The 24,293-nt window shown below is 43.7% G+C and overlaps 1 protein-coding gene across 5 annotated transcripts in view; it reads right to left on the bottom strand.

Moving 5' to 3' along the window:
- The window catches only part of LOC137149888 (myosin-IIIb-like), a 126,771-nt gene that overhangs the window by 68,912 nt on the left and 33,566 nt on the right, over positions 1-24,293 (bottom strand). For 4 of the 5 annotated variants that reach the window (XR_010918857.1, XM_067543509.1, XM_067543508.1 and 1 more), the window contains 5 exons: positions 15,211-15,324; positions 12,419-12,530; positions 7,804-7,850; positions 7,401-7,466; positions 6,674-6,793 (listed from right to left, as the gene is read on the bottom strand). Coding sequence is in view for 4 of the 5 variants with exons in the window: in XM_067543509.1 (XP_067399610.1) it covers positions 6,674-6,793; positions 7,401-7,466; positions 7,804-7,850; positions 12,419-12,530; positions 15,211-15,324 (459 nt within the window). In the remaining variant the exon portion in view is untranslated. The remainder of the gene's footprint in view (positions 1-6,673; positions 6,794-7,400; positions 7,467-7,803; positions 7,851-12,418; positions 12,531-15,210; positions 15,325-24,293) is intronic. The other variant, XM_067543511.1, reaches the window with a different exon arrangement.

The following is a 24,293-nucleotide window of genomic DNA, read 5'->3' as shown; positions in this document are numbered from 1 at the left end:
TGTCAGCACCTTGAGGACAATAGCAGTTATAAGGAATAGTCTAAATGGATTTGTCAAGAACACATCATGCCAAACCAACCTAATTTCCTTCTCTGGCAAGTTTACTGTTCTAGGGGATAGAGGGGGAAGCATTAAACATGATGTTTATTGAGTTTAGTAAGGCTTTTGACATAGTTTCATTTGATATTCTTGTAAAATAACTAGAGAAATGGTCTAGATGAGACTACTGTAAGGTGGGTTCATAAGTGGTTGAAAGATGGTACTCAGAGTAGTTATGAATAGTTCACTGTCAAAATGGGAGGATATATCAAGTGGGGTTTCACTGGGGGGGTCAGTCCTGGGTCTGGTACTAGTCAATATTTTCATTAATGACTTGGATAATAGCAGAGTAGGCTTCTAAAATCTGTGGATGACATGAAGCTGGGAGAGCTTGCAAGCACCTGAAAGGACAGTATTAGAATTCAAAGTGACTTTGACAACTTGGAGAATAGGCCTGAAATCAACATGATGAAATTCAGTAAAGACAAGTGCAAAGTACTATACTTAGGAAAGAAAAATCAAATGTACAACTACAAAATAGCAAATAACTGGCTAGGTGGAAGTACTTCTGAAAAGGATCTAGGGGTTATAGTGGATCACAAATTGAATATGAGTGAACAATGTGATGCAGCAAAAAAAGTTAATATCATTCTAGGGTGTATTAAAAATGTGTGGCAGGCGACCGGCTTCCTTCTAGTGGGTCTCGTGCTTCAGGTCTTGTAGTGGGTCAGGGAGTCGCCTGTCACCCCTGGGGAGGAGGGGTAGGGACCTGGGCCCACCCGCTCCTCCGAGTCCCACCCCAGGAGCCCTGAGAAGCAGCTGTGAGCTGCGGCACTGTATTTGCAGCTGCAGTCTTTTTCCCCTGGGCTATTTTTCCCCCCCTCAGTCCTTCTGTCCTCTCAGGCCCTGTTTCCTTGTTGCCCCAAGCTGGGCTTCCTGACCCAGGCCCCTGTGCCTGGGGGAGGATTTCAGTCTGGCCAGGGGCAGGTTCCCCCCTCCCTCCTGGGTTAATTCCTCTCTTGGGACTCTTCCACACTTCTGCTATACTCCGGTTCGCTCCTTAGGTCCTTGTAGCGTAGCGTAGCACAGCACACCTACTTCCTCCAGCTTGTGCCCTGTTTCTCTGGAGCAGTGGGCTTTTATCAGGCAGCTGGCTGGGCTTAATTGGCCTCAGCTGCTCCTGATTGCCCTCTACTGACTCTGGCTAGGCTGCAGGGAATAAAGCCCTGATCATTCTGAGGTTTACATACCTCCCTTCCTGTGACCCCCACACCCCTTCCTGTTTTTTCATTTGTTGTCCCAAGCTTTCAGTTGAATTCCTTAGGGAGGGGCCTTAAGCAGTGGGCAGGCAACTTCTTGGTTTGCAAATAGGCATACTCTCCTGCTGCCCTCTGCCCTTGCTATATCACAAGTGGTATTGCACGTAAGACAAAAAAGGTAACTCTCCCACTCAACTCAGCATCACTGAGGCCTCAGCAGGAGTACTGTGTGAAATTCTGGGCATCATCCTTTTGGAAAGATGTGGACAAATTGAAGAGAGTCCAGAGGAAAGCAACAAAAATGATAAAATATTTCGATAATCTATGAGGAAAGGTTTAAAAAACTGGGCATATTTAGTCTTGAGAAAAGAAGAAAGATGAGGGGACCTCATAACAGTCTTCAGATATGTTAAAGGCTATTATAAAGAGGATGGTGATCAATTGTTTTCCATGTCCACTGAAGGTAGGACATGAAGTAATGGTCTTAATCTTCAGCAAGGAAAATTTAGGTTAAATATTAGGGAAAACTTTCTAACTATAAGGCTAGCTAACATGGGTGGTTCATGAACCGCTCGTTCGGGGAGACTAGCCTCTGGCTCCACTCCTTCTACCCGAAGTCCCACCCCTTCCACTACCTCTCTCATCAGAGCCCCACACTGGGCGACTCAAGCACCAGGCCAGTTGGGTGGGCCAGTCAGTGCCGGAGCACCCCAGCACCAGTGCCAGGCAGCCTGAGCACACCCGGAGCCCATTCCCCAGAACTGCCCCAACCCATCCTGGCCCCAGGCTGGCCAGCCCATACCCCAGCGCTGCCCCAGCAAAGCACCAGCCCATCTTCCCCCCGCACTACTGGAGTGCCGCCGTCCCAGCCAGTTCCAGCACCAGCCAGCACCCCCAGCCACACGCCCAAGCCACGGCCCCTGCAGCACCAACTTGGCCTGGCCCCGGCCCCCACGGCACTGACAGAGCCCAGCTGGCCCCAGCAGCGCAGCGCCACCACACCAGCCTGCACCACGCTCCAGCCCACCCCACACCCCCTGACTAGCCGGTGGCTGGCCCGCCGCCACTGCCGAATGGCCAGCTGCCTGCACCCCAGCTCCTGCCAGCCCACTTCAGCAGAGAGGTAGTTGCCTGAGACAGACTGCCATGTCCGCTGCTGCCAGGCCCATGTGAGCGGGATGCAGCAGGAGAAGGTGGAGCCAAACCTGGATGTCAGGGAAGGCTAAGCCTTCTTGGGCCTTACACACCCATCACCCATGCTAGCTAAGTATTGGAATAGGCTTCCAAGGGAGGTTGTGGAATCTCCATCACTGAAGGATTTTAAGAACAGTTTAGACAACCCCCTGTCAGAGATGGTTTAGGTTTGCTCTGTCCTGCCTCTGTGCAGAGGGCTGGATTTGATGATGCTGAGGTCCTGTGCAGCCTTATAATTCTGTCTTTCTATAGCAGGTCTTTTAGAGATGTCCAATCTTGATTTAAAGGCTTCAAGTGATGGAGAGTCCACCACATCACTTGGAAGGTTGCTCCAAAAACTAATTATCCCACTTAAAAACTTGTATTTTGTTTCCAGTTTGAGTTTTTCTAGCTTCATAGAATCGTAGAATATTAGAGTTGGAAGGGTTTAAAAAACTTTGCTGCTCAGAGCAGGACTAACCTCAGCTAAATCATCCCAGCCAGGGCTTTGTCAAGCTGCAGTTTAAAGAACTCTAAAGATGGATATTCCACCAACTCCCTAGGTAACACATTCCAGTGCTTCACCACCCTCCTAGTGAAAAACTTTCGCCTAATGTCCAACCTAGACCTCCCCCACTGCAACTTGAGACCATTGCTCCTTGTTCTGTCATCTACTACCATTGCTCCTACCTAGCTACCTAGGTCCAACCTCCCTGGAACCCCCTTTCAGGTAGTTAAAGGCTGCTATCAAATCCCCCCTCCTACTTCTTATTTGCAGACTAAACAAGCCTTGTTCCCTCAGCCTCTCCTCATAAGTCTTGTGCTCCAGCCCCCTAATAATTTTTGTTGCCCTCCGCTGGACTCCCTCCAACTTGTCCACAGCCTTCTTGTAGGGGGGGCACAAAACTGGACACAATACTCCAAATGCGGCCTCACCGATGCCGAATAGAGGGGAATAATCACTTCCCTCGATCTGCAGGCAATGCTCCTACTAATGCAGCCCAATATGCTATAAGCCTTCTTGACAACCAGGGCACACTGCTGACTCATATCCAGCTTTTTATCCACTGTTACCCCCAGGTGCTTTTCTGCAGAACTGCTGCCTAGCTCGTCGGTCCCCAGTCTATAGCTGTGCATGGGATTCTTCCTTCCTAAGTGGAGCACTCTGCATTTTTCTTTGTTGAACCTCATTAGGTTTCTTTTGGCCCAATCCTCCAGTTTGTTTAGGTCACTCTGTATCCTCTCCCTGCCTTCCAGGGTATCTACCACTCCCCCCAGCTTAGTGTCATCCGCAAACTTGCTGAGGGTGCAATCTACCCCATCCTCCAGATCATTAATGAAGATGACCGAACAAGGAGCAACGGTCTCAAGTTGCAGGGCGGGAGGTCTAAGTTGGACATTAGGAAAAAGTTTTTTACTAGGAGGGTGGTGAAGCACTGGAATGGATTACCTAGGGAGGTGGTGGAATCTCCATCCTTAGAGGTTTTTAAGGTGAGGCTTGACAAAGCCCTGGTTGGGATGATATAGCTGAGGTTAATCCTGCTTTGAGCAGGGGGTTGGACTAGATGACCTCCTGAGGTCCCTTCCAACTCTAATATTCTATGATTCTATGTTGAACAAAACCGGCCCCAGCACCGACCCCTGGGGCACTCCGCTTGTGACCGGTTGCCTGATAGACATGGAGCCATTGAACACTATTCGTTGAGCCCTATGCTCTAGCCAGTTCTCTATCCGTTTTATAGTCCATTCATGCAACCCATACTTCTTTAACTTGCTGATAAGAATACTGTGAGAGACAGTATCAAAAGGTTTGCTAAAGTCAAGGTATATCACATCCACCGCCTTCCCTACATCCACAGAGCCAGTCACCTCATCATAGAAAGCAATCAGGTTGGTCAGGCATGACTTTCCCTTGGTGAATCTGTCTTGACTGTTCCTGATCACCTTGCTCTCTTCCAAGTGCCTTAAAATGGATTTCTTAAGGACCTTCTATTTTATTATAGCTAGTTTTGGTTTTTCTCTTTCTGTCGATATCTTTTAATCAATGTAATCAACTACTCAAAGACACAGTGACAAATACTATCAAGAAGAAGATCTGGCTATGATTCATCATTCTACGTTTGCCTTTTGATTTTCTCCTTTGAAGAAAGCTCATGTTTTTTTAATTGTATTTGAATGAACTATCATATCCTTATTTTGTACTCAACAGTTAAGATTCCAGACCATGGAAACTGCTGTCCTTTAAGGCAGGTATGGAAAAGTTCCTTCACATCTTTTCTTTTCCCCATGTAAATCTGAAGCATTGGAAGATCTACCTCAGTATCTTTTGGACTGTAGAATTTTCCATCTGGAAAGAATGCTATTGTATCAAGGTTTTTTTTTTGTCACATCTCAAAAAATAATGCTTAGTTTTTAACTCAGTCCCCAGTAGTAATCCAATCCGTGGCAATTTTTGCCCCTTTAGCATTGTGCAAAAGAAGATAATATTGATTAGATTCTGATTGTCATTTTAACATATTGTATGTAGTACGTGGATATTACTGTTTTATATTGTGTGTGTGGAGGGGTTGTATTCGCAAAAGACATGTTTCATATGCTACTTATAAAATTGAATTGAATTTTATCCTGTAATAGTCTCACCAATGTATTATACAAAAGAAATACCACCTCCCTACTCCTGCTCTCCAAACCCCTGTACATATATGTCCAATATTCATGTTAGCCTTCCTAGCTAAGGCATCACAGTTGACATTCAAGTTCAGTCAACTATCCACCATGATTCCCAAGTCTTTTTCAGAGTCACTGCTTTCCAGAATAGCTCTCCACATCCGGTAAGCATGACCTGCTTCCCCCCCCAGTAGCATGACTGCATTTGGATGTATTAAAACAAATTTTGTTATAATTTTCCCATCTTATCAAGAAACCCAGCTTGCCCTCTATAACTGACCTTGAAGACAGTTCTTCTCAGAAGAGTTAATACCTCAGTAGGGAAAGTGCCATCTGAGGTTGGGCTCTTGAATCCCAGTGACAGTGCTCCTGACTGTTCATTCTACAAGGGGTGGGGAGTGTGAACTCTAATGCTAATATCCTAAAAGGCAGTTCCTGTTGTGCTTAGGAAAGGGGCTAAAGGGAGGGCTGGCTGCAGTATGAATTTTGGTGCCAGTGCCCTAGAGTGTGGAGAACACTAAGCACACAGGCCTGGTCTACAATACAGTGTTTCTTAGAAAAAAAGTCAGCTTTTTTTGACAAAACAGTGCTGGTGTACACACTGCAATCACATACCCCCCTCCACTGACAAAGCTGCTCTGCTTTTTCAACAAAATAAAACCACCTAAACGAGAGATGTAGGGCTTTTGTCAGCATAGTTTGGGTGACGCAGTCTCAATGTAGACACTGCATCCCCTTACATTGATGATGGGGCTGTCATTCACACTCAGCCATGTAACTGACAAGGCTACCCTGGCAGGGAGCAGGTGGAGAAGCTCCCTGACTTCTCGCCCTGCTCCCAGCTGAGACCAGGAACCAGCTGCCCCAGCTTGCGGCAGCCTAGGCTTCTTGCCCTGCTGGGGCAGCCTTTGTCAATTACACAGCTGAGCTTTGAAATTGACATAGCTGCCCCTTCTGGTGGAAAGCAGGGAATGGAGAAGACTTGCATGGCTTCCCCAGACTCCCGGCAGGGAAAGGGGAGGAGGGAAGTCCCCAGTGGCTTTCCCCAGCTGCCAGCAGGGACCAGAGAGTGGGGGGGGCAGCCTACAAGAAGGTTGGAGATGGAGCTCTCAGCTCCCCACATAGCCCATTAGGTCGATGGAAGTGCTCCTGGTGAGGACTCACTTCACCAATCCAAGGAGAGCAGTGTGGACATCAGCCATCACTGTAAATACAGCGGTGGCTGTAAGTCAACATATGTTAAATAGACTTATATTTTTTAGTGTAGATGAGGCCTCAGTGTTTAAGTGAAGAAAGAGCCATGTCTTCTCTGCTTCCTGCCCCCCTCATTGACCCACCCTCCTGCTGACAGAATAAGCTTTCAGTGTTCATTCAAGCCATCCCATCTTTAAACCCCACCCTCCCTATAGGGTTTGTGCTTATCTGTCCCAACCATTCCACCCCAGCTGCTCTGTCCCAGATCTGGTTCCTGATAGGACCTGGTTGAAGGGAAGCTCTCTGACCCTGCCCTGCAGCGGAGACAACCCCTCACTCACCTGCTGCAGCATCACTTGGCTGTCAACTATACCCGGATCCTTCTGGCTGTTTGGTTTGATGCAACGCACGAAGTATGGGTTAGCAGAGTACATTCGCTCCATTAGCACTGATAGGGAATGCTAGTAGGAAGCAGAGACAGGTCAGCAGCTCCATATGACAAATAATTGCCTGATTATTACAAAATAATTGTACAGCTCATTACAACAATCTGTAACCCACTCACACTCCTTTGTCCTAGGACTATAGAGGTGTTAACTTCACCTTGAATGGTCTTTTGCAACCTGTTCTGTTCCAACTTCTAGTTAGCTGTGACATTCTGAGTACATTACCTCTGTGCCAGCTTGAAAGCTTGCTTCTTTCACCATTGGTTCAATAAAAGATATTACCTCATCCACCTGGTCTCTCTAATATCCTGGCCTGGGACCAACAGAACTGTAACAACACTGCAAACAAAGAATAACTAGATACTCCTGGATGTGTGGTTCTCTTGGGGAAAACTCCATCAGCACTGCCAGCCAGGGCTCTGACAGTGGAAGCTCCCTCCTGGCAGTGCAAGCCAAGACTTGCAGTTTGGGGAATGGGGATATCTACAGCCTGCACTTGTTGTTCAGAGGAGTCCCTTATCCATGTGCCAGGAGCGCTATTGACTATGCTCGGTTCCTGGAGGCCATTTCAGCATTTCCTTGCATGTTGCTAAACAACCATAGTAAAACAACAGTACTTTACCCGGAATTGAGCACCCACTGACTGCTTCCGTGTGCTGTTGAAGTTATCATCTGTTCCTGGCAAGACCTGAAACCAGACCCAAACACGTATATCAGACTTCCAATATCATCCTCCTGAGCTCCCAGCCCTGCAGCCCTCTCCAAAGAACAGGTCCACAGGGCAGGTGGGAAAAGGACAAGAGAATGGATTTCAAAGGAGGAAAAGGTTAATGTGCACATGTCAAGGAGACGAGGGAAAGCCCAATGCCACAAAAGGAGGAAGAGTTGTAGGAGCAGAAACAGATTCCAATGTGCTGGGCAGCTTGTTCCCATTCTCTCTCCTTTCCTTAATTGCAGACATTCCAGACGGGACAATCATGCCACCAATACCTACTTGGTTGCCTGGGGGACCCCAAGGTTCTTACCTTGGCTTTAACATGAGGCATCAGCGTCCCTGTTCTGGAGACTGTGGCTGGATAAAGAAAAAGGTAACATTGAAGACTGCAGCCACAGCCCTCAAACGAGGTGAAACCATCAGCACGCAGAAAGACATGGAAACCTCCCCACAAGTGCAGAAAGTTGGTCCTGGTGCCCCCTCTCCCCCAGATAAGAGTTTAGATTTCACCATGTTGAATATGAATGAACAAAACCCTGAAATAACTGAGTTTAAGAGCAGGAAAGGAACTCCTAAAAATCTGCAGGTACAGAAAACAGATGTCCCTGGAAGTAGCATTCTGGCGCACTGAGGGAAAGAGCTGATCAATTTACTGAACAACCGGCCATGATCTCTGAAAGAGTCAGGAACAACTGGGGAGGTCTGAGAAGAAAGGAGGAAAGTAGAAGTAGTGCCAATTTTTAAAAAAGCAAGATGAGGGATCCTGACAATTACTACTATCGTGTAACTTTCATCCCTAGCAAAATAATGGGACATATATTAACAGTAAACAACAACAACAAAAACAAACCCACACTACATGGAATATCCAGAACACAACTGAACTATAAGCAATAGTCATCATAGGAGGCTTGTTATACCAGATAAATCATGTAAATAATTTCGGGATGAGGTGATAAAATAGAATTGAATTTAGTGAAGGATCTGATACAGTCTCGCACTACATGGATACAGCATTGTCACCTGAACTGAAGACTGGTTGAAAGACCATAAACACAGGACAAAGATAAACAACAAAGAAATGAACTGGGGAGATTAGGTTCGATCTTATTTCATATTTTCATTAATAATCTGGAATAGGTAAGCAAACAAGACATTAATGACATTTGCCCATAGAACTATTCTGGAAAGAGTTGCAAATTCCATCAAGGAGAGAAAAATGCTAAGACCTAGATTATTTATTTAATTTGCTAAATGCCAACAGGTACCTGGAGCTGAACAAGACAAAAAGATTTTGTGTTAAGAATCTTAAGAGTCTAAATAGACCACATGAGGGAAACCTGGGGGACCACAGATGAAGGAGATACCTGAAGAGCTTTGTTTTTAAAGCTTTTTTAAAACTACATGAGAGCTTTTGGAGACTCTGAGGAAATGGAGTGTTTGCAGGGAGCATTTGAATCAATGGAGATTAGCATTTCTAATCCAGAGAAATGCTAATCATGGGCAGAAAATGTAATTTAGCCAAATATAATTCAGCTTCCCATCCAGTACCAGTCTATTTATATTGTAAACTATTAAAGAGCTGTGACCTCACCGTTATTCTTTCTTGAATGTGACATTATGAAAAGCCAGACACTCATTTATACCAAAATAAACAACTCTTTGGAAAAAATGTAATCACGTGCATAAGGGAAGTCATCTGAGAGAAACTCAATGAGAGGATACCAAAAATGACAGAGAGAGCATTATATATAATGTTAGTACATATACAGAAAGCCAATACATATATGTTAAGCATAGTATTCACCACATTAATGGGTATTATGCACATGGTATTAATATAATATACATATACATGTGTATATATATGTATATTATATTAATATCATATATATGTATATATGTATGCATGTGTGTATATATATTAATATGTATATATGTATATTATATTAATACCATGCGTATAATACCCATTAATGTGTGGGAGGTGTATTTGTATTGGAAAGTTAGGTTAACTGAATATATTATACTCTCCCCACAATTCTGTTCACTCATGTCAAGGTCCCACAACACTTTGCAAAGCTGAAGTCATCTTTGGCATTAGAAAATAGGAGTCTGTCATAGCCAAAATACATGAACAGTGTGTTCTAATACAAGTTGGGGTGTGGAAAAAGTAATTAAGGAAGTGTTTTTTACTCCTCATAACACAAGACCTAGTGGTCAGCAAATGAAATTAATAGGCAGCAGGTTTAAAACAAACAGAAGGAAGTATTTCTTCACACAACACAGTCAACCTGTGGAACTCCTTGCCAGAGGATGTTGTGAAGGCGAAAACTATAATGGGGTTCAAAAAGAGAACTAGATAAGTTCATGGGATAGGTCTATCAATGGCTATAAGCCAGGATGGGCAGGGATTGCTGTTTGTCAGAAGCTGGATGGAAAGGACCACTTGATGATTACCTGTTCTATTCATTCCCTCTGAAGCACCTGGCATTGGCCACGGTCGGAAGACAGGATACTGGGCTAGATGCATCATTGGTCTGACCCAGTATGACCATTCTTATGTTCATATGTTCTTATGAGATAATATATTTTATTGGACTAACTTTTGTTGGTGAGAGATCTGAAGAAGAGCTCTGTGGCTCAGAAACATGTCTCTCACCAATAGAATTTGATCCAATAAAAGATATTACCTCACTCATCTTGTCTCATCATATTATCATGATATCCAGTCCTCAGCCCACCAGTAGGGATATCTTATTAGGAGCACTACAAAGGTGCGTAAGATCCTATATTGTATTCTTTACCCTTGTGTTATTTTCTGCCCCACTGTTTCTTTTCTCTTTTCCTCTCTCTCAGCTTTTCATTGAATCCTGAAATCAACTATACTGCAATCATTCAAATCTGTCTCGTCTAAGGAGAAAGGATCCAACCAGATGACAGCCCTGATCAAATCATAATTAAGTAGGGTCCAAGCAGCAGGTGTCGTGGTCAACTTGCCAGCCAAAGCATCCACTTGTAACTAACCAGCCGTCCAGTGTTCCAAAAACATCAACAGAAGCCATATTTCACCCATCTTTTCTATTCTGTTTCTCCTCCACTTTTGTGGCCGTCAGTTTTTAAGAACAGCATGAGTGAATATCTTTCACATCAGGACTGAGAGTAAAATTAACTTTCTCCTTTTCATCATAGAAAAGTTGCTCTGAAAATAAGAGACTAATATTTTGACTCCAAAAGGAGAAAGACATTGATAAGGTCTGACTAAATTTGTTTTGCATAATCACTCAACCACAGTTTCAATATAAATGTCTGTTTTACTTTCTTGTCCTTTCTTGGGTCTAATCAACAAACTTTCAATTTGAATGTATGCTTTTGGGTGTAAGAGAGTAAAACCAAGATTTTGTTTAAAAATATTCCAGTTCAGTTTTGGGCTGCACATACAACTGCATGGACTACCATATCACAAAACAAGGAGGAATAGTCTCACTTTGGAATACTGCAGCTGTGCTTGGGAGATGGAGTCATCTCTGTGCACCAGATAATATACAAACTGAAGGGAGTTCAAAGAAGAGCCATGGGACTAACCAGGGTGGAAAGAGTGAATGGGTTGAATAGTCTGACTAAGAGACAGTAAGAGAGGAACAGGAAAACTCTCCACAAATATGTGAAGGAGCAAACACCAATAAGGGGAGAAAAAATGATCAAGGGCAACTCCTCAAAGTCTAACTAGCAAGGATGAGGGTGCTACACATAATGTTAACTAAAATTACATATAGGCTTGAAATCAGGAAAAGTTCCCATAGAGTGAAATGCAAAAGGGGATATGGCCTCCATGGAAGAAATAGTCTCTCCAGGGAAATGGAAGTCCCTTGCTTCTCTGTGAACATTAACACTAGTGAATGTACAACAGGAGACAATCTTGCATTGGCACCAGAGAGATGGCCTGTTTGATCTAGGGCAAGAGGATAAAGAAATGGCTGATCCTTGGAACTAATATAACTTGTCCTGCTTTCCAGCCACAATGAAATTGGCAAAGTGGCCAAGGCTACATCTCCTTTAGAGACACCAAGAAGCCGTTGCTGCCGGAAAGATCAACATTCCTCTGAGGCTGAAAGGTGCCCATTAATCATGCGTTATTACTTAGAGAGAGGAGTATCTGACTATAACCAGTTCTTACAAAGAATAGGTCATGCCAGGTCTTGGGGCTGAGGTTGGCATTACTTGTGCAGGAGAAACATAAAGGAGGCAGTCTTTTCTTCAGACCTAAACAAGACCTCCAAGTAGCCAGACTCTGGGAGACACCTCCAACCAGCTGCAGGATGACCTTTGAGAAAATGCTTTCACTACCATGAGTACGTGTCAAGGGGGTGGATTTGCTTTTCTCCTCCACTCGCCATCCTCTAATAAATCGAGGCCTAGCTGCTGAACTTGCGCTATAGTTTGCTGACAGACTTAGTGATGGCTCCCAGATCACAAGAGGAAAGCTTGCTTACCTAGGAGCACTGGTGCTGCAGCCTCCACAAAACCCTCTTGGAACTGTAGGCCTTGGGAGTGCAGGGGTGAGATGCAGTAAAGGCTGCAAAAGCCTGGCTGCTGCACTTATGTTTTTGCCATGGGAGGGCTGGGATAATATGTTGCATCTGGGTAGCCGTGATCAGTGTGGTGCACAAACATTTAGTGACTCAGTCTAAGACGGACACCCTGAGTTGGAGGAACAGTGAAAGGTATGCAAGTGAAGGGGACATAGTTCATTAAACAGATGTCTGGGTCAGAGATAGGGCCCCCCGGCCAGTGCACAGCTCTTACAGCAGCATTTGTTTAATAGAGTCTAATGTGAATGATTCTCTCCCCTAAGCACAGTCCATGAACTCAAGGATCATTGGTGACTCTATCCACTGGACATCAAAGGCAACAGGGGGACTGACCTGTGAATAGCACACTCAGTAGAGGGGTGACACTGTTGATGAAGAGACCTCGGATATTTGCTGGCAAGGTGTCTCTGTTCTTCTCTAGGAAGCCACTGGAAGCATACTGAACCTGAGGAGAGAAGCAGCGCAAGGGAAGCACTTCGACAAACCAATTCAAGGACAATGGAGCCCAAAGTGTATGGCACCAAGAGCCACACTGGCAACACGCAAGAGTCCAGGATGGATAAAAATTGATGTTTTTTTTTTAAATGGAATTTTTTGTATTTATATTGGATTTTTTATTCTTATTTAAATTATAGTAAATTTTTCTTTTTCTAAAAATAAACCTGTTTAGAATGAAATCTGAATTTAGTACAAAATATGTTAAGGCCTAAACTAATTATAATTTAATTATAACTGAAACGTGTTTTGAGAAGCGTTTATATATCCAAAATGTTTAAGATTGTTTTGTTTAATAAAAATAAATTTCATATGCTATTTTATGCATTTAAATTCCAGCTTCTGTCCTGATGCAGCTTGACACAAAGCATGAGCAGAAAGATAAGTAGTTAGAAGAATCTGAAAATATTAAGCAATTTAATTGCCTAAATAAATGTTTACAGTTATAGTGTGTCCTCCTTGGTACCAAAAAGATGTACCAAGTCTAGTGTAAAGGCTCTATTTAGTTGTAAATCAACATGGTTATATCAGCGAATGAAAATGAACCTCTCTTTAGAAAATAACTGATTTACAAGTGGAAAAGCTGATTAAAATTGATGATTCAAAGATAGGCTTTCCACTTGGTGATTTAAATCGTGATTTGGCCTTGATTTAAATCAATCCATCCTGCAAATATCCAAGTACAACAACTATTTACATTTGTACGAATTTTGTATCTCCTTCCCATTAATGCATTTTGACTAAGCAACATGAATGAAATACAAATAATACACAGATACTACAATGATGGGGGGTAGAAGCATAACCCAAAGATATTAATCTTTTCTTGTCTGGCTTCCTCTCTCATTTTATTCCATTTTCTTTCTATTTGCAATTTCCTTTTTCATCCCCATTCTTGTTTCTACTCTCTCTCCCTTGTTCCATTAGGTTGTTATTCTCTCCACCATGCTCTCTTCCCTTCATTCTCCCACTCCCCTTGTTTCCTACCTTCAACTTCCCATTCTCACTTTTCCTTTAATTAGATATTAAGTATTTTAATAATGAATGTCTTAGAGGGTAACCCACTGTACAAATAATGAATCAAAGTGTTAAATCACAGCACATTATTAACCTGAACTGTGTCTTCCCTTGTTACAAAATTCACTTCCATGTAAATGAGCAGTTTAATACATTATTGCCAAGGTTTTCAAGCCAAGGGAAGTATGTGTGTATCTGACCTAAACTAGGCTCTTCAGTCCATATTTAAGCATTGAAATAAGTGGCCCAATTTTCAAAATGCTAAGCACTCAGCTGCTCCCATTTGGCTTGTTAATGTTTACAAATACAGCAGCGATTTTGGTATTCCAGGCTCCTGGGCATAAGGCCACTGGGTTCTCCATCACTGAGTGCCCTATAAAGCATTCAGAGTATTTTTATACCTTAGAGGGGAATCAGGAAAGCACCAGCCTGAGACAAGAGCTCACATACCATGGTGACAGGTACATCACAAACACTTCAATTGACCACAGCTTCCAAGGGAAGCCCCACCTTCCCAAGGGCCTACGTGCCCTCCCACAGATTCATAGATTCTAAAGCCAGAGGAGACCATTGTAATTATCTAGTCTGACCTTCTGTATAGCACAGGACATGGAACTTCCCCAGAATAATTCCCAGAGCATAACTTTTAAAATATCCATTCTTGATTTAAAATTTTTCAGTGATGGAAAATCCACCATGACTCTTGGTAAATTGTTCCAATGGTTAATTACTCTGTTAAAAATGTATGCCTCGTTTGTCTAGTTTTAACTTCCAGCCATTGGATAATACTAGACCTTTTTCCGCCAAATTGAAGAGCTCATTATTAAATATTTGTTCCCTGTGTGGGTACTCAGGCTGTAATCAAGTCATGCCTTAATCTTCTCTTTGTTAAATTAAACAGATTGAGTTCTTTGAGTTTTATCATTGTAAAGACAGGTTTTCTAATCTTTTAATCATTCTCGTAGCTCTTCTCTGAATCCCCTCCAATTTATCAACATCCTTCTTGAATTGAATTGTAGGCTCCAGAACTGGACAGTATTTCATAGCAGTCACACCAATGCCAAAGCCAGAGGTAAAATAACCCCTCTACTCCTACTCAAGATTCTCCTGTTTATGCCTCCCAGCATTACACTAGCCATGTGACACACTAGGAGCTCATGTTTAGCTGATTATTCACCACAACCCCCAAATCACTTTCAGAGTCACTGCTTCTTAGGATACAGGATAGAGGAATCTTAACTACAGCCTACATTCTTTGTTCCTGTGTGTATACATCTACATTTAGCTGTATTAAAACTCATATTGTTTACCCACGCCCAGCTTACCAAGTAACCTAGATCACTCTGTATCAGTGACCTGTCCTCTTCATTATTTACCACTTTCCCAAATTTGGAGTCATCTGCAGACTTTATCAGCAATCATTTCATGTTTTTTTCCAGGTCATTTGATAACAATGTTAAATAGCATACCTTGCAGAGAGCCCCACCTCCCCTAAGAAGTGGCCTCCAGGGAACACATCTCTCCCACCCATACCGCCACTGCCCCTGAAACACACACTCTCTCTTTCACCTACATGAGACAGAGTGCCATTCTATACCGTACACGGTACTTACCGTCCCTGCATAGTGAATGATGCTGAACTCTAGCACACAGCCCCTACGTGACTGGAAGTGTGAGTTCCCCTTGAAAGTGCTGTTCAGTTTATCCACAAAGGTTTTATCAGTCGCCTGCAACACAAGAGATTCCACAGTAAAAGCTCACAAAATGAGAAATTAATAGTTATTATTTATACAGCATTTCCATTTCCACCAAGACGCTGGGTAGGAATCTACAACTGACTAGAGACACATTCCAACATAATACAAATATAATAAAAAGGCACCCTAACAACTGAGACAGTGATGGAATGGATTCTTGTCTATGCAGTGACTCCATCCCCCTCTCCCCCCAAGGTACTTAACCTTTTTGCAAACCCCCAAACTGCAAATCCATGCTCCAGCTCCCCAGATTGACATCTGCCCACATTTGAACCAAGCGACGTGGTGGCTTCTCTATCAATTTAAATCTTTAAATCAAGATTGGGTGAGTCTCTTCCTAAAAGATTTGGTCTATTTCAGCCACAGGTTACTGGGTGAAATTCTGTGGCCTGTATTATGCAGCAGGTCAGACTATGTGATCTGAAGTTCCTCTGACTTACAGATCTTTGAACTCTGAACAGCATGACAAAATTTGCAAAGGTGCTGATTCTGCAAACACTTATACGTGTATAACTTTACACACGAGTAGTACCATTGAAATCAAATGGGCTACTTGTGCATATCTGTAAGAACAAGACCTAAAGCAAATTTGAGGGAAAACTAATAAAAAAAAAAAATCTAATGGGCCTGGTACATTGTGAGGAAGAATAAAAATCTACCAGGTCAGCTGGAGAATCCTAAAACTTCTTGAAGTGCTCAGGCTGTAATTCCTCTAGTAAAAAAATATTAGAAGAGCAGCAGTAGTCAACCTGACCGCACAACGAACTAGTTTTGAAGATCTGGGGAAAAGAGGGTTTACCCCCCTTGTGCAGTAATAGACATTCTTCGAGATGTGTGTCTCTGTGGGTGCTCCACTCCAGGGGTTGGCGCATCCTCATGTCCTTGATCGGAGATTTTGTCAGCCATGCTCATCAGGTTGCGTACGTGTCGCCCCCCATCTCATGGTGCTGTTGGTGCCCTTTTCAGCGCACACACGACCCAACTCCCTCTGTTCCTTCTATACTGAAAAGCCGCAATGCATGACTCAGAAGTAGAGGGGAGGAGGGTGGGTAGTGGAGCACCCACAGGAGGACAAAACTGGAAGAACATCAGTTACTGCAGAAGTTGAGTATCCCTCTTTTCTTCTTCAAGTAGTGTCTCTATGGGTGCTCCACTCCAGGTGACTCTTGAGCAGTGCTCATAACTAGCAGAGGGAACTTCCAAGATGTTAGGTTGAATGGATGAGAGTACTGAAAATCCAACTGATGCCTGATTGATTGCATAATGATTTATGAAAGTGTGGGTCGAAGCTCAGGTAACTGCTTTGCATATTTCCATGATAGGCACGTTATGCAAGAAGGCTGAAGAGGTAGAAATTAATCTAGTCGAATGTGTTCTGACCATTTGGGGTGGTGTTACCCCTGACTGGGTGTAGGATATGCAGATACAGCTGAAAACCCACTTTGATAGCATTTGGGATATGGCGTCGCCTTTGGAGGGTTCTGTAATGCATACAAAAAGTTTGGGATATTTCCTAAAGGGTTTTGTTCTTTCTAGGTAAAATGTGATGGCTCATCTGACATCCAGTATATGGAGGGACGCACCTGTGTATTAGCATAGGGTTTCAGATAAAACGTAGATAAATGAATGCTTTGGTTAAGGTGGAATGCTGATGACACTTTGCTAAGAAATTTAGGATGAGATCATAGCATTACTTTACCTTTATTAAATATTGTGTACGGTGGATAGGCCATAAGTGCTGCGAGCTCACTTACGTGTCATACCGATGTAATTGCTACTAGAAATGATACCTTCATTGACATGTGTAATAACGAGCAAGTCACTAAGGGCTCAAATGGTGACTTGATAATGGTCCTTCGGACTAAACTGAGGTCCAAAGGTACTGTGGGCAGACATATATCAGGATACATGTTTTGTATACCAGTCATGAAACGTTTTACAATTGGGTGTGCAAAGATTGTAGTATCCTCTACAAGATCATGGAAGGTAGTAATAGCAGCTAGGTGTACTTTAAGTGAGCTCATTGATAGTCCTGCTTTTTTTTATTTCCAGGATTAGTCCAGTGGGATGGGGATAGGCTCTACTGCTGCGTTGATTTGTCTCTGTTGACACCTTAAGGAAAATCTACACCACTTCTGGAGGTAAGTTTTCCTAGTGGCAGGTTTTCTGCTATTCAGTAAAATATACCTCACTGATTCTGAGCACTGTAGTTCCATCTGTCAGAACCAGTTAGGAACCATGCTGTTAGATGTAACTTCTTCAGCTGTGGATTGGCGATGCATCCCTTGTCCTGGGAGAGGAGATTCTCGAATAGGGGGAGAGAGATTGGCATGCGAATCAACATTTGTATCAGGTAAGTAAACCATGTTTGTCTGAGCCATGCTGGTGTTATCATTATCACCTTGCTTTGTCTTTGCGTATTTTGTGTATAGTTTTGGATATCATGGGAATGGGTGGGAATGCATAAAGGAGATCTGTATTCCAATTGATGAGGAATGCGTCTCCCATTGATCCTCTGCCCAGATCCGCTCTGGAGCAGAAGTAATGGCACTTGCAATTCATTGTTGTCGCAAATAGATTGATTGTGGGGTAACCCCACTGTTGGAATATGTTTTCTAGGACTTCATTGTGCAATTCCCACTCGTGATTGTTGCTGAATTGTCTGCTCAGATTGTCTGTGGTGGTGTTCTGGATAAGATAAGTATGCCACTGATATATGGATATTGTGGCCTATGCACCAGATCCATAGCCTTATGGCTTCTGAACATAGGGAGTTGGATCTTGCTCCTCCTTGCCAATTGATATAAAACATACATGCCATGTTGTCTATCATGATTTTTACTGTTTTCCCTGCTATGAGAGGTAGGAAATGTTGACAGGAATTGTGGACAGCACATAACTCCAACAGGTTTATATGCAATTTGCTTCGCTGTATTGACCATTTTCCTTGAACGGTGTGTTCTTGTAGATGAGCTCCCCACTCGATTAGTGATGCATCCGTAGTGATCATGATGGAGGGTGTTTCCCTTATGAATGAAATCCCTGATAGAAGATTGCTGGGCTGTGTCCACCATTTTAACGATTGCGTGATCTTTTTTGGAATTACTGTTTTTGTATAACGATTGCCTGTGTGGCTTGTAAACTGAGGAGAGCCACATTGGAGGGCTCGCATGTGCAATCATGCATGTTGTACTACAGATGTGGTGGCTGCCATCTGTCCCAGCATTTGGAGGCATGTGCATATGTTCAAGGTCGGGCTGTTTCCTGTTATTTCCAGGCTCACGATGATGTTGAATCTGGTTTTTGGAAAGAATGCCCTGGCAGTGAGAGAATCCAGGTGTGCACCTATAAACTCTAGTTGTTGCATAGGCTGTAGGATAGATTTTTTTTGTAGTTGATCATCAGCACTAGCATATGAAATAATGTCCTTGTGTGGATTGCTTGAATTGCCCCCACGTATGTATGTGCCCTTCTCAGGCAGTCGCCCAGATAGGGGAAGGTAGTAATCCCTAGTCTGTGAAGATAGGCAGCTACGACGGCAAGTATCTTGGAGAAGACCCTTGGAGCAGTACAAAGGCCGAAGAGTAATACTATGTATTGATAGTGGTTGTTGCCTAGTGTGAATCTTAGGAATTGTCTGTGAGCCAGGTGAATGGTAAGGTGGAAATATGCATCCTGAAGGTCGAGGGCTGCAAACCAATCCCCCTTTTCTAGTGCCGGTAATAAGGTAGTCAGAGTGACCATCCTGAATTTCTGCACCCAAATTAACTTGTTCAGTTTTCTTAAGTCCAAAATGGGTCTCCAGCCTCCAGTTTTCTTTTGCGTGAGGAGATAATGGGAATAGAAGCCTCTGCCTCTTGTTGGTAGGTCATATACTCAGGGACATCAGGGCGGATAATTTCAAGTACCCATTTGTCCGATGTTTTTCTCGCCCAGTGATGATAAAAGGGGTGTAGATGGTGTTTGAACAAGATGGTGGGTATTATGGGTTCTGGCTGTGGCAAATAGGATGGTGGTGCTGACCCTCAACCAAATTCTTAAAATTGTTGTTCAGGAGGGACAGAGTGAGATGTCGATGGCTGTTGGTTTGTCTGCCAGAGGCGCTGGGGCTTTTGTCTGGAGCGTGGGTGTTCATATCATCTGTGGTGCTGGTAATGTTGATACCTAGAGCTATACGGTTGGTACCTGAAGATTCTCCTTCTTGTTGCAGGTGTGTAGATTCCGAGCATGCGGAGCATGGCCCTAGAATCCTTCATGGTATGCATAACATCATCGGTCTTATCTGCAAAAAAAATTTGCTTTATCAAAGGGAAGATCCTCAATCGTCACCTGGAGTTGTTTAGGAAGGGCCACGGTGTGGAGCCATGACGCCCTGCAAACATGATGACTGTAGTTGCCACTGTTCTAGCTGCTGTGTCCACAACGTCGAGGGAAGCCTGCAATGCGGTTTTCGCAACCAACTGTCCTCATTTTGGGGGACTGAAACTGTTTTCTGTCCTCAGGGGTGCACTCAGTAAATTGGGACATCATCACGTAATCGTCGTAATCATAATTTGACAACATTGCGTAATTTGCTACCCTCAATTGTAATGTAGCCAAGGTGTAGACCTTCCTGTCAAGCAAATCTAGTCTTTGTCCTCTTTATTGTGTGGTGGTGATCTATTATGTTGTTGTTTGTTCCTTTGGTTAGCAGCTTCTATGATCAGTGCACTAGGAGCTGGATGAGTGAAGAGGAACTCAGTACCTTTAGCGGAGACATAATGCTTTTTATCAGCCCTTTTGCAAGTAGGAAGGATAGTGGTGGGCATTTGCCAGATTTGATTGGTGAGCTCCATCAGGGCATCATTCATGGGAAGGGTGATTTTAGAAGAAGCTGAGGTTTGCAGTATTTTCAGTAATTCGTGTTGTGAGGCTGCAGCCTCCTGGAGTGGAATCTCCAAGCTGTCAGCTACCCTCTTAAACAACTCCTGAAATTGTTTAAAATCGTCTGCAGTCATAGGGAGTGGAGGAACTATGGCCTCATCTGGTGAAGAAGATGAGTTGTGAACCGAGTTATCTCTTGCTCTACAATGTCCTCCTGTTCTTGTGTAGGACTAGTTGTTTCAGGTCCTATTGGAGGAGGCTGATAGGGTGACCTTTCCCTGTATCTCTGGGAGGTTGATGGTCTATTGTGAGGTGTGGAATAAGCAGACCAGGTGTCCTATCCCGGCCAGCTCATGTGGTATGGGCCTGGTGGGGCGAACCATGGGGGTTCAGGCGATGGCTATGATGGACGTCCAGAATATGAACGGTGTTTAGTTGGGTGTCTCCTATGTAATGGTTGTTGAGGAGAAAAGTAGCCTATTCACCTTCATAGCCTTCATCATTGGAGAAGGAGACAGAGGAAATGGGGCCCTCCTGACTGAACTGTACTGCAGAGGTGTTGGTCCCATATAGTGGTGATAGTGGGGAGGATAGTAAGAATTCCTGCTCCTTCTCATGGTGCCTCAACTTTTTGCTACGCTTTCGTGGGGCTGGCGTTGTCGGCTCTGTCATTAGTATTGGTGCTGCAGTCTGCTCCGTGGCAATTCTTGGTGCAGACGTTTGTGTCAGCATCGTTGATGTTGTCAGTGCCATTGGTGCCTCAGAGGTTATTGGTGCCGAAGACACCGTGGGTACAATCGGTGCCGATGTCATGGACTCGGTATGTGTCGGTGCCATGCTGCTTGTCAGCACACAGGTCTGTCTCGGTGCCAGTGTTGTGATGGTTACCACCATTTCGTGGACAGTGCTGTATTGGATCGGAGTTGTTTTGTTTTCTCTCTCAGCTCTTTAGTGGAGCAGTGAGAGTCCTTCCTTGTTGTGGAAGTCAGTGTACCGGAGGAACTTGTAGCCTCTTTGGTACCAACTCCTTTGTCCTTTCCCGGTGACCGCCTTCTCTTACTCTGATCCATGGCAGGTGGGGTAGAGTGCCTTTTCCAAGACTTGTCCAGTGAGCTGTTACCCTGTCCAGGATCTGAGGAAGGTCCCAGAGACCACTCCATAAGTATTAGCTTCAGGCAGAGATCCCTGTCACGCCTGGCTCTAGCTTTTAGGTTCTTGCAGTGGATGCATTTTTGGGCAATATGCCCTTCGCCTAGACATATAATGCATTCTGAGTTCCCGTCTGAAGCCAGCATAACATCCCTGCATGAAGCACATTGTTTGAAGGCAGGACATCCCGGCATAATATTCCTATTAACCATTAACTATGGGGTAAGACTCAGGGAAAAATGGGGTTTTGGGGGGCTTTTTTTTTTAAGGGAAGGATTGAGGTAAACTACTCTACACTACAGGTAAATTAAGAAACTTTAACAAGGAGAAATAACCTATTAACAATTTTTTTAGGCGGGCTACGAAGAGCTGTTGAGGACTCCGTCTCAGACCGCAGATGGTTGAGAAGGAACTGAGGGGGTTGGGTTGTGTGAGAGCCAAAAAAGGTGCCAATGGTGCCGTGAGTTGGGGACAGTGCAAAATCTCCGATCAAAAACATGAGGATGCGCCAACACCTGGAATGGAGCACCCACAGGGACACTACTTGAAGAAGAATGTAAGCAAACAATGCCAAAAGTAAATAGAAATAATTGGCATAAAAATATATCTCTCTGTTCAGGAAATGATTCACTTGCTGTTACTTCAAGTATCAGGCAAGATCCTATAGGATTATCAGTGAAAATTATATATTTTTTTGTGTCTCTGGTGCTTTCACTTTGTGCACTTAGAAGATATTTTTCGACATGCTCCCACCCCCACTCTAGGCCAAGCTCAGATCTCTACTGATAGATAAAGAAATGCTGGATTCATAGAATCATAGAAGATTAGAGTTGGAAGAGACCTCAGGAGGTCATCTAGTCCCACCCCCTGCTGAAAGCAGGACAAACCCCAACTAAATCATTCCAGCCAGGGCTTTGTCAAGCTGAGCCTTAAAAACCTCTAAGGACGGAGATTCCACCACCTCCCTAGGTAACCCATTCCAGTGCTTCACCACCCTCCTAGTGAAAATGTTTTCCCTAATATCCAAGCTAGACCTCCCCCACTGCAACTTAAGACCATTGCTCCTTGTTCTGTCATCTGCCGCCACTGAGAACAGCCCAGCTCCATCCTCCCTGGAACCCCCTTTCAGGTATTTGAAGTCTGCTATCAAATCCCCCTTCACTCTTCTCTTCTGCAGACTAAATAAGCCCAGTTCCCGCAGTCTGTTCTCCTAAATCATGTGCTCCAGCCCCCTAATTATTTTCGTTGCCCTCCACATCTTCCTCTAGAGGGAGGCCCAAAACTGGACACAATATTCCAGTTGTGGCCTCACCAAGGCCAAACAGAGGGGAATAATCACTCACCATGACCTGCTGGCAATGCTCCTACTAATGCAGCTCAATATGCCATTAGCCTTCTTGGCAACAAGGGCACACTGTTGACTCATATCCAGCTTCTTGTCCACTGTAACCCCAGACCCTTTTCCGCAGAACTGCTTCTTAGCCATAAGATAAGGACTCTGCACTTATCTTTGTTGAACCTCATTAGATTTCTTTTGGCCCAATCCTCCAATTTGTCTAGGTCACTCTGTATTCTATCTCTACTCTCCAGCGTATCTATCACTCCCCCACAGCTTAGTATCAACCACGAACTTGCTGAAGATGCAATCCACCCCATCCTCCAAATCATTGATGAAGATGTTGAACAAAAACAGCCCCACAACCTACCCCTGGGGAACTCCGCTTGATACCGGCTACCACCAACTAGATATTGAACCGTTGATCACTACCTGTTGAGCCCTATGACCTAGCCCTATAGTCCATTCATCTAACCCGTACTTCTTTAACTTGCTGGCAAGAATATTGTGGGAGACCGTATCAAAGGCTTTGCTAAAGTCAAGGTAAATCACTTCCACTATTTTCACCACATCCACAGAGTCAGTCATCTCATCATAGAAGGCAAACTTATGATCCTGTTTGGTCTCCCTTCCTTCTTGTGTTACTTTCTCTTATCTTCTCTCTCTTCTCTCTCTCTCTGCTTTTCATCAGACCCTGAAATCAACTGCATTGCATCACTGTAGAGACATGAAATGACCACAACCTTGCCCTGTCTAAGGAAAAAAGATCCAACCAGATGATATCCCTGACCGGCAAGTGAACCAGGGTCCACGAAACAGGTGCTGTGGTTGACTTGCTAGCCAAAGCATCCATGTGTGACTGACCAGCAATCCAGTGTTCCAATAAGACCAACAAAAACGTGTTTCCCCCATTTTTTTTATCCTCTCTCTCCTTCACCTTGTAACTGTCTCTTAGAAACAAGAGAAATGACTACTCTTTACACACCAGGACTGAAAGTAAAATTAACCCTTTCCTTTTCAAAGAAAGATCATCTTGAAAATAACAGTCATATTTTGCCTCCAAAAGGAAAGAGACTTTAAAGATTTTGATTAAGCTTGTTTTGCATAATCACTGAATTTCAGTTACAATATAAATGCTTGTTTTAATTTCTTGATCTTTCTTGTGTTTGGTCAATAAGCTTTCAACTTTAGAATAAATGCTTTTGGGTGTTTGCCAAGAAATCGAGTAAACTGAGGTCTATGTAGGAAAAAAAACTTGGACCTCTTTGTATCACTGTTTTATGTTAGACAATGAAATCACCTTTAACTCTTTTGACCCTTGAAATTAATACAACAGAACTATCAAAAAGTTTGCTTTAATGATGATTCTAACTGGGATGAAAATGACAATGGTGCATTTGGTTTTTGCACCCCTTGTCACTTCATCTGCATGCTGATGGTAAAGGGACGGCAGAGGCGTAGGCTTTCGCCTGTGGTAGGATTGAGCCCTAGTATATTTCTTTTTTGGTGCCAGAAAGAGTAAAGTGTGGTTCTAGAGTCTAAGTATGTACAGTGACTCATCTGTCCTCTCACTGAACAGGCTGCCTTCAAA

The sequence above is a fragment of the Emydura macquarii genome, unplaced genomic scaffold (genome assembly GCF_026122565.2).
Source record: "Emydura macquarii macquarii isolate MOO-44397 ecotype Brisbane River unplaced genomic scaffold, CSIRO-AGI_Emac_v2 contig_915, whole genome shotgun sequence".
Classification (NCBI taxonomy): Eukaryota; Metazoa; Chordata; order Testudines; family Chelidae; genus Emydura; species Emydura macquarii.
The sequence above is the reverse complement of the archived record's forward strand: the minus strand, read 5'-3'. Positions and strand labels throughout refer to the sequence as shown.